This window comes from Microcaecilia unicolor, chromosome 6, assembly GCF_901765095.1.
Source record: "Microcaecilia unicolor chromosome 6, aMicUni1.1, whole genome shotgun sequence".
Lineage (NCBI taxonomy): Eukaryota > Metazoa > Chordata > Amphibia > Gymnophiona > Siphonopidae > Microcaecilia > Microcaecilia unicolor.
In genome coordinates this window covers 109207264-109224789 of record NC_044036.1, presented here as the reverse complement: position 1 = coordinate 109224789, position 17526 = coordinate 109207264, and the positions used below count along the sequence as shown (strand labels likewise).

At 39.6% G+C, this 17526-nt stretch overlaps 1 protein-coding gene across 2 annotated transcripts in view; it reads right to left on the bottom strand.

The window, feature by feature from the left end:
• COL11A1 (collagen type XI alpha 1 chain) overlaps positions 1–17526 on the bottom strand; it is a 700769-nt gene that overhangs the window by 288299 nt on the left and 394944 nt on the right. For both annotated transcript variants that reach the window (XM_030205574.1, XM_030205575.1), the window contains 2 exons: positions 9356–9409; positions 39–92 (listed from right to left, as the gene is read on the bottom strand). In XM_030205574.1, coding sequence (XP_030061434.1) covers positions 39–92; positions 9356–9409 — 108 coding nt within the window. The remainder of the gene's footprint in view (positions 1–38; positions 93–9355; positions 9410–17526) is intronic.

Sequence of the window (17526 nt, the reverse complement as noted above, 5' to 3'; positions counted from 1 at the left end):
TAACCACATTTCTAATGTTTTAGCAAAAGATATCGTACCCGTGCTCCTTTCTCTCCATTAGAGCCTGCAAATCCAGGGAAACCGATGGAACCCTAACAAGAAAATAAACAAAATATACAATTATATAGACATTAATGACAACACTGAATCTAGGTCTAAATAACCAAAATGTATATTTATTTTTGTAAATATTTATAACTCATATTATCCAGGCAGGTAACAATAAGACATACATAATGAGCCAAATAAGATAATACTAGACAATGATAATCAAGCTTTGATATAATGGTGTCTGCACTGTTCCATACTAATAGATTACTGCTTTACAGTGGCGTACCAAGGGGGGGCGGTGGGGGCGGTCCGCCCCGGGTGCACGCCGGTGGGGGGGTGCCGCACGCCTGCCGGCTCTTTGTTTTCATGCTCCCTCTGCCCCGGAACAGGTTACTTCCTGTTCCGGGGCAAAGGGAGCATGAAAACGAAGAGCCGGCAGACGTGCTGCACCCCCCCCCCCCCCAGCGGCGTGCACTCGGGGGGGGGGGTCTTTCGCCGGGGGATCGCGCTGCACCCGGGGGGTTCTTTTGCCGGGGGGGGGGGCGCGGCGCATCGGCGATCCGCCCCGGGTGTCAGCCCCCCCAGGAACGCCACTGCTGCTTTAACTTATCATGCAGGTCTTATTAGTGTCAGAAATATAGCTTACCATAAGACTTCAGATCCTGAATGCAATAAAGACATCAACACATTTATATACACTTGAGATTAATATTTCAATTATCATTATGAAACTCAATACTAAAATAATTTATTGGCAAACCCCATTTCCTATATTTGTTTGCTATGCTAGAAATCGCTATCAACTTAATCAATTATGTTATCATGCGAGCTCATAGCAATGTATTTCTAATCCCAACATGTGTCCATTTAGCAGCCTTAATTGACAAGGTAGTAAATGGGCTTCTTTGGGATAGAAATTGATCAGTTTCATGAATGCATTGTTATTAGTGGTACAGATTTAATTACTTTCAAGGGATCCTTCTGGGTCACTAGCTGCTGGCAGTGTTCCAAGAAGACTATAACCTTCACATCTTGATAATAGTGATATACTTAAAAGTAGACCATCCCCATCCCCACTCTACACATAATATCAACAGTAGTCCAAAGATCAGTTGCTTTTTCAGTAAGAAATATAGCTATCTTCTTTTCCATTAAATTAAAACAGTACTATCTCATAGGCAAGAGGAAAATTTCACAGAGCGATAGTGTTCTATGATAATCAACTGTTTACCAGAAGTAAATGTTTGTCCTTGCAAAAGGTGAACTCCACATCATGCAGATATGTGAATGAACATTAGAAGGAATGGATGTTTAGCCTCATATGAAAAGACAAATAGTTCATGCTATAGATGAATTTTTCTCACTTTATTCAGTGATTCCAGATCTTTTCTTTGTATAAAGTTTCTCTAGTGGCATGAAGAGAAAATGTCGATAAAAGGAGAGATTGGCAAAGCAATGTGAAAAATCTGAGCCTCTTCAAACTAAAACAGCTATGAGTTTTGAGAATGACGGTCAAATTTACAGAGTCTGAAAACCAGTTCCAAAACTACCATGAAAATAGTACTCAAGCATTATGATTTCAACCACAGACTTATGAGAAACTCTAGTAACAATAATACTGACACTAGTAATATAGCCATAGCCTACATAATGCTCACACAAGCAGGATTATCAAGATAAAAAACAAGGATGATATACTAAAATGAGCTGTCACTGCAAAAGTACTCTTCATGTGAGAAACAGTACAAAATACCTACAAATGTGCACAGATGATAACATTGCAGTATGTTGTGCTATTTTTTTCTACAAAGCCCATTTTTGTGAAGTAAGTTTGAAACAGCCTTCTTCAGAGTGGTAAACTTTCAAATGTATTCTGCTACATGTGAAAGCCAATTTAAATTCTGCATTTATGAGCTGCTGTAATAAAGAATCATGTAAAACAGCTCATGAATGAAGACATTTACAAAAACAGGCCAATGAAAAATGGTTTACAGACCTGTTTTCAGAAAAAAAAAGGAAGAAAGAATAACTACATTTCAATTAGATATAGGTATAATTTTTGGTGCCTGTTCTGCAGCCCCTTTGTACAGCAGGAACATGTGTTTACAGGAGCCACTGCCCCCTGTCAGATCACCCAGAGGGTTCAAAACTCTGGTGGGATGATGGCCCAGTATGATCCTCCTCCCCAGTCTGAGCCTGAGATAATGAAAACAAATTGGTGTCCCCCTTCCCCCACTAAGTCCCATTAACCTCAAGGCATTCTCTACACCTTCCTAAAAACAAGATCCATCCCAAGCCCAGGAGTTCCCCTGCCTCCTCTCCCCCTCAATCCTTCAGACCCACCCCCAGAGTATCAAATCCTGTAGGAGGCAGAAATAATCCAAGCTTCAAGGTTTCAACTTTATGCAGAAATTTTCTATCCTATCCATCAGAGCTCTATCTGAGTGGCTTACAATCTGATATAGAGTAAGAAAATAGAAGAGAGGGTAAAAAGCAAGCAGAGAAAAGAAATTCAGGGAAAGAGGGGTGGAACTACAATGTTCATTAGAAAGCAGGGGAGGGAAAACACATAAGTACATAAGCATCGCCATGCTGGGACAGACCAAGGGTCCATCGAGCCCAGCACCCTGTCACCGACAGCACCCGAAAGAACAAGCAATTTGTCCCACCCATCCCAGAAATATTGTATTATTCCCTTGTCCATTCAATAACATTTTATGGCTTTTTCCTCCAGGAAGCCGTCCAACTCTTTTTTCAAATCCGCTAAGTAAACCGCCTTAACCATCTTCTCTGTCAGCGAGTTCCAGAGTTTAACCACGCGTTGAGTGAAGAAACATTTCCTCCGATTCGTTTTAAATTGACCACACTGCAGCTTCATCGCATGCCCCCTTGTCCTAGTATTTTTGGAAAGCATAAACAGACGCTCCACATCGACCCATTGCATTGCACTCATTATCTTATAGGCCTCTATCATATCTCCCCTCAGCCGCCTTTTCTCCAAGCTGAAGAGCCCCAGCCTCTTCAGCCTATCCTGATAGGTTAGTTGTCCCATCCCCAGTATCATCTTTGTCCCCCTTCTCTGCACCTTTTCCAATTCCACTTTGTCTTTTTTGAGGTGCGGCGATCCGAATTGAACACAATACTCGAGTTGCGGTCACACTATGGAGCGATACAATGGCAGAATAATATCCTTATTTTTGTTTTCAATCCCTTTCCTAATGATACCCAACATTCTATTTGCTTTCCTAGCCGCCGCAGCACATTGAGCAGAAGTTTTCAACGTATCATCAATGATGACACCTAGATCCCTTTCTCGGTCCGTGACTCCCAACGCTGAACCCTGCATGATGTAGTTATAGTTCAGGTTCCTCTTTCCCACATGCATCACTTTGCAGTTGTCCACATTAAATGTCATCTGCCATTTAGACGCTCAGTCTCGTAAGGACCTCTTGTAGTTTTTCACAATCTTTCCGCGATTTGACTACTTTGAATAACTTTCTCCATTGTGAATATTGACCTTTTAATCCTACTCTCTGTTTCCTTTCAACCAGTTTTTAATCCATAGTAAGACACTACCTCCGATCCCATGTCCCTCTAATTTCCTCTGTAGTCTTTCATGAGGGACCTTATCAAACGCCTTCTGAAAATCTAGATACACAATATCAACTGGCTCACCTTTGTCCACATATTTGTTTACCCCTTCAAAGAAATGCAGCAGATTGGTGAGGCAAGACTTCCCTTCACTAAATCCATGTTGACTTTGTCCCATTAGTCCATGCTTTTGAATGTGCTCTGTAATTTTGTTCTTGATTATAGTCACTACCATTTTGCCCGGCACCGACGCCAGACTCATTGGTCTATAATTTCCCGGGTCTCCTCTGGAACCTTTTTTAAACATTGGCGTTACATTGGCCACCCTCCAATCTTCCGGTACCACGCTCGATTTTAAGGATAAATTACAAATCAATAACAGTAGCTCTGCCAGCTCATTTTTTAGTTCTATCAGTACCCTAGGGTGAATACCATTCGGTCAGGAGATTTGCTACACTTCAGTTTGCAGAATTGCTCCATTACGTCTTCCAGATCTACAGATATTTCAATAAGTTTTTCTGACTCTTCTGCTTCGAATACCCTGTCCAGCATCGGTATCCCACCCAAATCTTCCTCGGTGAAGACCAAAGCAGAGAACTCATTTAGTTTTTCTGCTATTTCTTTGTCTTCCTTGATCGTCCCCTTTACACCCCGGTCATCCAGCGGGCCAAAAGATTCTTTTGCCGGTTTCCTGCTTTTAATGTATCTAAAAAAAGTTTTACTATCAGTTTTTGCCTCTATCGCTATCTTTCTTTCAAAATACCTCTTTGCCTTTCTTATCAGCGCTTTGCATCTGACCTGACAACAGCGCTTTGCATCTGACATTCCTTATGCCGCTTCTTATTTTCCTCATTCGGTTCCTTCTTCCAATTTCTGAAGGATTCCTTTTTAGCTCCAATAGCCTCCTTTACCTCACTTTTTAACCACGCCAGCTGTCGTTTGGTTTTCCGTCCTCCTTTTCTGATACGTGGAATATGTTTGGCCTGGGCCTCCAGGGTGGTGTTTTTGAACAGCATCCACACATGTTGTAGGTTTCTTACCCTCTCATTCACTCCTCTAAGTTTTTTTGTTACCGTTCTTCTCATTTTATCATAGCTTCCTTTTTTAAAGTTAAACACTAACATATTTGACTTCCTATGCTTACCTTTTTGAAAGTAAATTTCAAAGGGGGCATTTTATATTGCTGTAAGGATGATGTAGATCTAAGGTGTTGTGGGAGTTTATTCCACAACTTGAGACCTCAAACAGAGAAAATTCCACAGTGGGTGGTGTCATAGTAATTTTGTGGAACAAGGAGACAATGAGATAATTTTATTGTGAGGACCATAGTGATCTGGTTGGGCAATAGGAGGTCAGGAGTCCTGAAAAAAATAGTGGTTCACCAGAGTTATGGATCTTGTGCACAAGTAGTAAGATCTTGTATGTGATGCAGTGGACTGCTTTAAGAAGAGTTGTTACATAATCATATTTCTTATGTCCTCAAATAAGTTTGATGGCACTGTTCTGTATTAGTTAAAGATGCTTGAGATCTTTAACCTTGGTTCCCTGATAAAGAGCTTTGCAATAATCAAGTTGACTAATGACTAGTGAATGAATTAAGTGCTTACACGGCTTAGTAAAAGGGACCCTCTCACTGCACTATGAGCAATTGTCCTGCTTTCTGCTATCCCACAATTCACAGCAATCAATGACAGTCTATAAGTGTGCTGAAGGAGGAAAAGACAAGAGACGAGAGAAGGGATATGATTGGAGGAAGAAAGAAAGAGGACCAGTGGGATAGGTATTAGATTATATAGAAGAGAGAAGGGATGAAAGATAGAAAGAAGAAGTGAAAAGAAGGATAGAGGAGAATGAGACAAAATAGACTGAGAGAAGAGAGGAAATAGTGGAGCAAAGTGAAGGAGAAACTGGTTAAGGAGGAAGAAGATAGATGAAGGAAAATAAGAAGGTGAGGTTAATTTGGGAGGAAGAAAAATAAGTAATTAATGAGAGGGGAGCAAGCAAAAAGCAGATCAAAGATATAGGAGTGCTGGGCAAATTTATTAGTTCAAAAACTCGATGTGACCATGTTTCTCACTATGGATGCATCAGGGGTTAGAAACTAATAAGAAACAGATAAAATATTCTATTAATCAAAATGATAAAATCAGCAAACAATATTAATAAAAATATATGCAAATTAAAATAAATAAAATACATCAAATTGATCACAATAAAAATATCAATAAATAACATTGAATGAAAGACCTAATTAGAAATATATCCAAATTATAGGAACCAAAAACAATTAAATGTATATGATCAATAATAATTTAAACATGTTATTATTGACCATATTTATTTAATTGTTTTTTGTTCCTATTGTGTCTCCATTTATAATTGTTTTAATTTGTACATATTCTAATTAGGTTTTTCATTCAATGTTATTTATTGATGTTTTTATTATGATCAATTAGATATATTTTATTTATTTTAATTAGCATATATTTTTATTAATATTGTTTGTTAATATTTTCATTTTGACTAATATTTTATCTGTTTCTTATTAGTTTCTAACCCATGATGCAGCCATAGGGTGAAATGTGGCCACGTCGGGTATTTGCACTAATAAATTTGCCCAGCACTCCTATATCATTGGTCTGCTTTTTGCTTGCTACCACACTGGTGTGCATATCATTGCATCTCTTAATAGTTGCTATTAATGAAAGGGGAGACAGGAAAGAAAACAGGGATGAACAGAAAATAGAAAGGATGAAAAGCGAAAGAAAGAAGAAGGGAAGAATAGGCACACATGAGAAGGGTTAAAACTGTTTGTTAAAGCTTTCTTTTTTAGAAATCTTCCAAAAGAATAGTAAGAAAGACAAAATATATGCAAATGTGCTCCCGAATCATTAAAAAAAATCTATACTACAGAATTTACCACTCTGCTGCCACAGAAAACCAGGGACTGTGATTATTATGTGTTCAGCAAATTCTGGCTGTTCATTATCAATCCAAACAAATTTCTATTTATGCACAAGTCACCTTTTCATGGTACAATCATTTTGAAGCAAGAAAAAGAAATGTCATGGCATTTTTCAGAGCATCATGATATTTGCAAACACTCTAAGAAACACCCAGCCAGAAATGCCATCAGTCCTGAGGAAGAAGAGAGATTCATGTGCTATTGGAGTGTGAATTCTACTGTTTTACAATTCCAAGAAAAAAAATATTGGGAAAAATAAAATACTAAAGATTAGATCACCTTCGAGCTTATACCTGTCATCAAGTGCTACAGTGACACTACAGGAGGGACATAGTGTAAATAGTTAATTTATTTATTTATGACATTTATATCCTACATTTTCCCAAACAATTTTGAGTTCAACGTGGCTAACAAGCTACAAGGAGTCATTACAAAATATTAAATAAAATCTACAATCCTTCATATATATATATATATATATATATATATATATATATATATATATATATATATATATATATATATATAAAACTAATAATAAAGCATATAGGAGAGAATGAAAGCTGGGGGGGGGGGGGGCTAGCATCAGTATCAATTAATAGAAATTGTTTAAAAAGGAAAGATTTCAAAAACTTTCATAAACTAAGTAAGCATGTTGGGATTTTATGTATTTCAGAAAGAAATTCCAGAACCTAGTACCTTGGTAAAAAAAAAATAGCAGAATACATTGACTTACAGACTACTTTCTTATAGGTAGGAAAATGAAGACACAGGTAGTCTCTCACACCACAGGTGGCATTGCGAGAAGGCAAAGTAATAAGGGGTAACATATAAACAGAGGCAATACCATATAAAATCTGAAATATGAGAGGACAGAGTTTGAAAAGAACCCTGGCCTTAATAGAAAGCCAATGCACAGGGCTGGATCAAGGGATAGTAGTGCCCTGAGCCAAGTTGCTTTGGTGGCACTCCCCCCGTCCCCAATCACACCACATTGCATCGCTTTTAGCACTCCCTCCCTCTGTGCTAAAAGGGGGCCTTGGCGCACATGTAAAACCTGTGCCAACACCAGCGCTGGCCTCCTTTTGCCGCATCTTGGTAAAATGGGTCCTTAGTAACTACAGGGGGCACTTGAGATTCAAAGGATAAGTGCCGATCAACAACAAAACCTTATATTTTAACAGTGGTTTCCTAGGGATAAGTAATGTAGTCATTGCTAAAATTGCTGCAGGGATCATGGCCAAACGGACTTGATATTACCAAACATTTTGTCTTTTTCTGATTTAATTTTAGCCTAAATTCTGAAGCCCAGGATTCTATTAAACCCCAATTTAATTATTTGGAGAACTCCATGGATACCACCCTAAAAGGGGATTGTAAATAGTGACATCAACATAAATAAAAGGATGGATTTCCCCTAGGAGCAAGATGAAAAATGGAGGCTACAGTTACTCTGCTTATGTCTGTGGGTTCAAGTTTAAACATACTGGGGGTAATTTTATAAAGTCATATGTGGCACATGTGTGTGCAAATGACCTCTTATAAAATACCTACCGGTATAAGGTGTGTATGCTTTGGCTTGACAGCATATACTTTGCAAGTAAGTGTCCACAGGATGGTGTCATTCAGTGCTATGGACAGTGACTTAAATTGCTTCCTTGTAGAATTTGAGTGTCTCTTTCTCTTCTGAAGAGCATAGGCGTCATTACAGGGTGGCAAGGGGTGGCAAGTGTCATCCCCAAAAAAGGGTTGCTACCCCTTTGCCACCCCAGTTCTTGAACTTGCAGGAAATGCCTCAACACTCAATCGGCTACCATCAGCCCTAGCACTCGGCTCCAGTCTTCTCTCATGTCCTTAAGTCACCTTTCCTTATCCCTTTCTAGTTGACTCTCAAAGATGTCACTGACTCTGTTGATCCATTCAGATTCCAGTAATTCAACTGGACCATTCCACTTCCCCATGCACCTGTTGACTGTTAACTCACTACACTATGAGCAATAGTCCTGCTTACTGCTACCCCACAATTCACAGCAATCAGTGACAGTCTATAAGTGGACTGAAGGAGGAAAAGACATGAGAAGGGATATGATGGCAGGAAGACAGAAAGAAGACCAGTGGGATGGATATTAGATTATATAGAGGAGAGAAGGAAAACATGAAAAGGAGGATAGAGGAGAAGAGAGGAAACAGTTGAGCAAAGTGGAGCAAAGGGACAATAAGAAGGTGAGGTTTATTTGAGAGGAAGAACCAGTCTCTCCTTCCTCTGCCAAAAATATATATTTTTTTAAATTGGTAACATGGAAATAGGCATAATACCACACAACGTTTAATATATTTCTGAAGTAGCCTGTTGGTGTGTCTTGTCACACATAAAGGGCCCTGTTTACTAAGCCACACTATAGGTGCGAAAGTGTTTTTAGCGCGTGCTAAAAATTAGCACACACTAATGCTAGAGACACCCAAAGGAATATATGAGTGTCTCTAGCGTTAGCGTGCTAAAAATGACCTATATACAGTATGTATTAGATAAAACATGAGAGGTCCTGTTCACCAAGCCATGCTGTAGGCGCACTAAATGTTTAGCGCACGCTAACAATAGAGACACCCATTATTTTCCTATGAGTGTCTCTAGTATTAGTGCGTGCTAAAAAGTATGCATGCCTACAGCGCGGCTTAGTAAACAGGACCCTAGCAGATGATAAATGACATGTTCACAGTGTATGGTTTCTCAATCTAGAATAAATGTACCTTTTGTCCTTGTCTTCCTGGATATCCTGGGAGGCCTGGGACACCGAGTTTACCCTACAATCCAAGTAAACATAAACACAATATTTAGTAAAGGAAATTGTTTCAAACTATTCCTATAATACCATTTGTGCATATAACAGATATATTAAGGATGTGCACCATTTTTTCCTCTAAGGAGTGGCCTGGTGTGTGCAGATTTTTTCAAGCGAGCAACAAGTTTTAAAAAACAACAATTTTTGAGCACCAGTATTAGCAAAGTATTTCTGTATTTAACACACACACACACAAAAACATTTCTGTGAGCAACGGCTGAGGGGAGACATGATAGAGGTATATAAAATAATGAGTGGAGTGGAACAGGTGGATGTGAAGCGTCTGTTCACGCTTTCCAAAAATACTAGGACTAGGGGGCATGCAATGAAACTACAGTGTAGTAAATTTAAAACAAATCGGAGAAAATATTTCTTCACCCAAAGCGTAATTAAACTCTGGAGTTCGTTGCCGGAGAACGTGGTGAAGGTGGTTAGCTTGGCAGAGTTTAAAAAGGGGTTAGACGGTTTCCTAAAGGACAAGTCCATAAACCGCTACTAAATGGACTTGGGAAAAATCCACAAATCCGGGAATAACATGTATATAATGTTTGTACGTTTGGGAAGCTTGCCAGGTGCCCTTGGCCTGGATTGGCCGCTGTCGTGGACAGGATGCTGGGCTCGATGGACCCTTGGTCTTTTTCCAGTGTGGCATTACTTATGTACTTATGTAAATCCGTGAGCAACATTCAGGGGTATGTTTACTAAGGCGCGTTAGCATTTTTAACGTGCCTATAAAGTTAAGGCATATTAAACACTAATACTCCAATATATTCCTATAAGCGCATTAGCGTTTAACACACATTAAAAACGCTGAGTCTATAACGCGCCTTTGTAAACACAGGTGTCAGTTTGATCAAGCACCTTAAATATTCTAGTGAGTGCAACATTGAATTTAATGTGTAATTTACCTATGAGTTATTGTGATGCAATCAATTTCCACGTTACAAAGTTCAAATGCATGTATTTAAAGAGTTATTAACATGTGAAGTACACAGGAAAAAAGCACCCAAAAATCAGAAAAAGAAAGTCAAATGAACCGTTTGAGCTGTCTGCATCCCTATTTGGCTATATTCTATACACCAAACCTAAATAAAATTGGCACTGAAACAAAATATGCCTAGGCATATTCTATAAAGTATACCTAAATTTAGGCGTACTTTTTAGAATATGTCTAAATTTCCACATGGTTTATAGAATATGCCAAGTGCCTGTCCGCGTGACTAAATTTAGTCATGGACAGTCATGCCAAGTAAAATTTTGTTTAAATGCCGACACCTAAATTAGGCGCAGACCAGGTGTATTCTATAACAATGCGCATAGATTTTAGAAACAGCCATGGCCCACCTATTCCACGTCCATGACCACACCCCCTTTTCAGCTAAGCAGCTTAGAATTTGTGCATATCACATTACAGAATACACTTAGACAGTTGTGCATGTAAATTCTAATTAATGCTAATGTCAATAATTGCTTGTTAATTTGCAATTATCGGCACTGATTTGTTTGTTAGCTTATTAAGTTGCACTTGCAAATCCAGAATACTACCAGATTTACACATGCAACTTAAGGTGTGCTATATAGAATCTGGGGGATTATGTCTTAAAGTGATAAATCTTTTACAAAAGTGGACTTCATGTGGTAAATAGTGCAAATTGCCCCAGAAGTGGAAAAATACCAAAACCTTTTTGTTTTGCATTATTTTCTCATGTGAATCCCGCTTTTATAAAGTTATTTCGAAAAAGTGTACGTCACAGTGGCAAACTCTAGCAGAGTATACATGAAAGTTTACTTATATTCCGCATTCATGAGCTAAAATAAGCAAAGCAGCTCATGCATGTGTGATTTCGGAAAACAGGCATGTAAAATGTTTTGTGGGTTCATTTTCACAAAAATATAACTACTTCTTGATGAAGTATGGTCATTTTTAACTGTCCTGGAAGATTCTGCAGCAGGGAGAGAACTCCCGATCCATGTCTCTAGAATACCAGGGATCCCCCTAGTGGGGTCCTTGTTGGGGGTTGAAGTAATAGGTTGGGATAGGACATTATGGGAGTCCTGCTGAGGAAGGGGAATGGAAAGTTGGCTGTGGAGGGATTTTCTACACTTGAGATTTATTGATGAGAGGGAGCTCCTGATGTGGTCATGGGAGGGTTATAATGTGAGGCGCTGCTTGATATTGGAAGTCATAATGCAAGGAATGGTACTTGATGCAGGAGGGAGCTGTTACCTTGCATCTCCTGTTGGTGGTGGAGGGACTTGATTTTGGGTTAGCCTACATCAGGGTGAACAGATTTGGGGGGTTCTGGTCAGGATGGTGGTGCCCATGCAGTACGTGTTTGCTTTGTGCACTAAATGCAGGGCATAAACTTGGGCACATTCCCTGCACTTACTTCACTTTAACACTGACAGTTAAAGTGCAAAAACATAATGCACTTTAGTAAAAGGGCCCCTAAATTTCACTAAAATGACTTATTTATTTATTTATTTGTATCCCACATTTCCCCACCTATTTGCAGGCTCAGTGTGGCTTACATAGTACCGTAACAGCGTTCGCCAGTTCCGTTATGAACAAATACAATGTGGTAGAATAGGGATCATATATGGTAGATACACTGGGGGAACTTAGAGGGGAAGAGGGAAAGTTGGGGTGTGTCCATTACGATCTTTGGTTTTGTTGTGTTGTAGGTGCTCTGGTTTTTATGTTGGGTCGGTGTGATATGCCTTTCTGAACAAGTCTGTTTTTAGTTCTTTCCAGAAATTTAGCTGGTCATATGTTGTTTTTACTATTTTTGACAATGTGTTCCATAGTTGTGTGCTTAAATAGGAAAAGCTGGATGCATATGTTGATTTTATATTTGAGTCCTTTGCTGCTTGGGTAGTGGAGATTTAGGTATGTTCATGCTAATCTTGTTGTGCTTCTGGTTATATGTATCAAGTGGGCATGGCAAAAATATACACATAAGTTCCCCATTTCAAAAGGGGAATGCATAACTATTTTTCTGTATTGAAAGTTGAGATTTAGAGCTGCTTCAGGGATTGTCCAGTAGAAGGCAACACTTTTTTTTTAGTTTCAGCTAAATCCAAATTTGTGGTCAAAATTTGCTGCTCGTGTTCAGCTAAAACTGGGTGCTAGAGCCCAGTAAAACACCTCAAACAACAACAGCCCCCACTCCCTCCCCCCCCCCCCCAAGCAGAAAGAGCCCCTTTTATCACAGGAGGGCAATATTCAGCTTTTGAGAGTCGGCAATTTTATAAACTGCTGACAACTGCATGCTGAACTGAGCCTGCATTTTCAATGCTAGGCCAAGTTCAGGTTCTGACACTTAATATCCAGTTACAATGGCCATCCGGAAGTAAACTGCATACTGATCAATATTCAGAGCAGCGTGAAGTTAGCTTGTTGGATAAAACTAGGTCAGCCTTTTTGCTGTCTTAACTTTATCCACTTAACAGAAGGCTGAATATTGCTGCTAGCCAGTTAAATACCAGCTCTGTCCAGGCTCTGCCCATTGACCACCCCTGAGCTAATCAGACAGCATATAGGCAGGCACAAGCGATTTAAGGTGGGAGGTTCTCCCACCTGGTTAAATCACTTTGAATACTGACCCCATATTTTCCTAGGGTAATTTTTAAACTGAAATCTTATATGTTTTAAAAATCTTGCAGAGTCTACACAGAGAAAATTATGCACATACATTTTTACTCCTCTACTTTAATATAAGATACATAAAATCCAAAATTCTCTGACAAAAGCTTTTTTTGGTTCATTTCTTTATGTAGTCATCACACTTCATTCCTACTCTATTTGAAACTATGTATAAGCTTAACACTCATGACCTTAGTGATGATGGGAAACATACAGAACTGAAAGACTACAATAAAATCTTACCTCTAGAATAATTGTTCACTAATGGGAATACTGTGCAGTGGCTGATCTCTTACTTTTAGATTTTATTATGAAAATACAAGTGAAGAGAAACTGAAGAATGAGATTTGTTTCAATATTTTAGTTATACTTCAAATTTTTGTTACAATTTGATCTATCTGACTAAAACCAGTGGATTTTTTTTGTAGGCAAAAAGGTACTGGTACACACCCTTGCAAACATAGCTCGACCACCCTACTCCCCTGTGACCACAAGTTCCCCACTCCCTGGGCCTAATTTTTAAGCCCTGGTGGTCTATCAGCCTCTTAGGGGCAGGAGCGACCCCCGCTTGCTCCTGTCCATGCTGGTTTTGTAAATAAAATGGCTGCTGCGACTTCCTGCGGCAGCTCACAAGACTGCCATGGGAGGCTGCGGCAGCCATTTTGAGATTGGAACCGGCATAGGCAGGAGCGGCTCCTACCTATGCTGATTCCAATTTCAAAATATGCAGAACAAAGACAATAAAACTTGCTAAGCTGCTTTGCCTAGTTTAAAGAAATATAACTTGTGACATGGTGCCTTATTGTGAAAACACAGGCGAAAGAGGAACTGGTGTCAGACAGTCTAGATAAAACCTAACACCTGCCTTCTTTTTCTCTTTGGGTTCAGTGTCTGAAGAATAAGCTATCCAAGTATATATTTTCTGAAACTACTCAAAATGTAGATTTCAGATAGAAGATACAGGTTCCTCTTGAACTTAAGGAATGATGATTAGTGCAGTGGGCTTTGATTCTGGTGACCGGGCTTTGATTCCCACTGCAGTTCCTTGTGACCTTGGGCAAGTCGCTCAACCTTCCATTGCCCTAGATACAAAAACTTAAATTGTGAGCCCTCTAGGGACTGAGAAAGTACGTGCATATAATGTGTACAGCATTGCATACGTCTATTAGCACTGTAGAAATGATTAGTAGTAGTAGTAGTAGATTTTCCCCAAAAGGGGATTGTAGTGCTTGCTAGGTTTTCAGAAATGATAGCGGCAGATAACACCTTCTAGACTAAATAATTCATTGAGGCATAAGCTTTCAAGGAGCAGAATCCACTTTGTCAGATGCAGACTCATGCTTCAATAAACTGGTTAATCTACTGGATGAGGTGTCACCTGCTTCTGTCTTTTTTTTTCTATTTCAGGCTATCCCAGCTTCCCCTTTAACGCTCCCTTGCTCCAGGTACAAAATAAGTGCTTGTATATAATATTTTATTTTTGTTACATTTGCACCCTGTGCTTTCCCACTCATGGCAGGCTCAATGTGGCTTACATGGGGCAATGGAGGGTTAAGTGACTTGCCCAGAGTCACAAGGAGCTGCCTGTACCTGAAGTGGAACTTGAACTCAGATCCTCAGAACCAAGGTCCACCACCCTAACCACTAGGCCACTCCTCCACTCCAATATGTTAACCACTTTGATTATAATCACAGAAAGGTGGTTCAAACCCCATCCCCTTTCCCTTTCAAAAGTTTTATCATCTCGAGTTTTCAGGATATCTTTTATGAATGTGCATGAGATAAATTTGCATATGCTAGGTCAAATGTATGAAAATTGGTAAGAGACATAACTGTGCAGCTTTAGTTTTTAGGATAACAACAAGCGCTTGGAGGTCAATGTACTGAATTGTGGTAATATGAGCCATTCTTGAACATTACTTATCTTGTGATAATGGCCCATTCAGATCAGTGTTGTGGTAAATATGTCTTAAATTTAGCATATTAATCATAAAATTAATATAAAACTATTTAACTATACTTGCTCAATGTATTCTTAAATTTTCTATGATATTGACTGTTTGGATTAGTTTGTTTTATTGTACATTTTTTAACCATGCATCCACTAGCAATGATGAGTTATGTAATTATGCAGCTCAGATGTCATGCTGAAATTTGTGACTGCTAAATAACAAATGTTAAAAGTGCTAATAACATGTGGCTTTGATATAATGCACGATAACAGTGTTTTTAATAGGGAAGTGCACAGACAAAAAAATGTTTGGTTTGTGCTCATGGAATACAATGTTTTCCCATTTTGTTTTCATCTGCATTTGACCTATTCATTCTCTTAGGCATGAATTTTATGCATACAAGAACTTTGAAGTGCACACAATTGTACATACATTAGTTCCTGGGTATATGTGTATGTTTATTTGCAATTTAATACACTGCCTTTCATTTCATACAACAAGGTGGTTTATGGTTTAAAAACCTGAGGGTATAGAAAGGAGCACCATATTCATAATAGGAAAGGAAAGGCCATAAGTGGAAGAAGATAGCAAAAGATTAGAACTAGCTGTATTGTCCAGTCTCAAATGAAAGCTTCATATGTCTTGATAAACAGATAAGTTTTAAGAGCACCCTTAAATTTGATATATAATGATTTGAGCTGTAAATGAATGGGTAGTGCACTTACAGTGGGGGAAATAAGTATTTGATCCCTTGCTGATTTTGTAAGTTTGCCCACTGACAAAGACATGAGCAGCCCATAATTGAAGGGTAGGTTATTGGTAACAGTGAGAGATAGCACATCACAAATTAAATCCGGAAAATCACATTGTGGAAAGTATATGAATTTATTTGCATTCTGCAGAGGGAAATAAGTATTTAATCCCTCTGGCAAACAAGACCTAATACTTGGTGGCAAAACCCTTGTTGGCAAGCACAGCGGTCAGACGTCTTCTGTAGTTGATGATGAGGTTTGCACACATGTCAGGAGGAATTTTGGTCCACTCCTCTTTGCAGATCATCTCTAAATCATTAAGAGTTCTGGGCTGTCGCTTGGCAACTCGCAGCTTCAGCTCCCTCCATAAGTTTTCAATGGGATTAAGGTCTGGTGACTGGCTAGGCCACTCCATGACCCTAATGTGCTTCTTCCTGAGCCACTCCTTTGTTGCCTTGGCTGTATGTTTTGGGTCATTGTCGTGCTGGAAGACCCAGCCACGACCCATTTTTAAGGCCCTGGCGGAGGGAAGGAGGTTGTCACTCAGAATTGTACGGTACATGGCCCCATCCATTCTCCCATTGATGCGGTGAAGTAGTCCTGTGCCCTTAGCAGAGAAACACCCCCAAAACATAACATTTCCACCTCCATGCTTGACAGTGGGGACGGTGTTCTTTGGGTCATAGGCAGCATTTCTCTTCCTCCAAACACGGCGAGTTGAGTTCATGCCAAAGAGCTCAATTTTTGTCTCATCTGACCACAGCACCTTCTCCCAATCACTCTCGGCATCATCCAGGTGTTCACTGGCAAACTTCAGACGGGCCGTCACATGTGCCTTCCGGAGCAGGGGGACCTTGCGGGCACTGCAGGATTGCAATCCGTTATGTCGTAATGTGTTACCAATGGTTTTCGTGGTGACAGTGGTCCCAGCTGCCTTGAGATCATTAACAAGTTCCCCCCTTGTAGTTGTAGGCTGAGTTCTAACCTTCCTCATGATCAAGGATACCCCACGAGGTGAGATTTTGCGTGGAGCCCCAGATCTTTGTCGATTGACAGTCATTTTGTACTTCTTCCATTTTCTTACTATGGCACCAACAGTTGTCTCCTTCTCGCCCAGCATCTTACTGATGGTTTTGTAGCCCATTCCAGCCTTGTGCAGGTGTATGATCTTGTCCCTGACATCCTTAGACAGCTCCTTGCTCTTGGCCATTTTGTAGAGGTTAGAGTCTGACTGATTCACTGAGTCTGTGGACAGGTGTCTTTCATACAGGTGACCATTGCCGACAGCTGTCTGTCATGCAGGTAACGAGTTGATTTTGAGCATCTACCTGGTCTGTAGGGGCCAGATCTCTTACTGGTTGGTGGGGGATCAAATACTTATTTCCCTCTGCAGAATGCAAATAAATTCATATACTTTCAACAATGTGATTTTCCGGATTTAATTTGTGATGTGCTATCTCTCACTGTTACCAATAACCTACCCTTCAATTATGGGCTGCTCATGTCTTTGTCAGTGGGCAAACTTACAAAATCAGCAAGGGATCAAATACTTATTTCCCCCACTGTACAAGTGATTTTTGTGCCCTCACAAATGCACACTCCTACTTGTCAAGGTGAATTAATATATTAGCAAAATTTCTTAAAGGCTCAATACATTGGCATCCTGGTAGGAGGCAGTTTTAATGCAGCATATTATCCAACTTTTGTCTTTTCTTGTACCTCAAATATT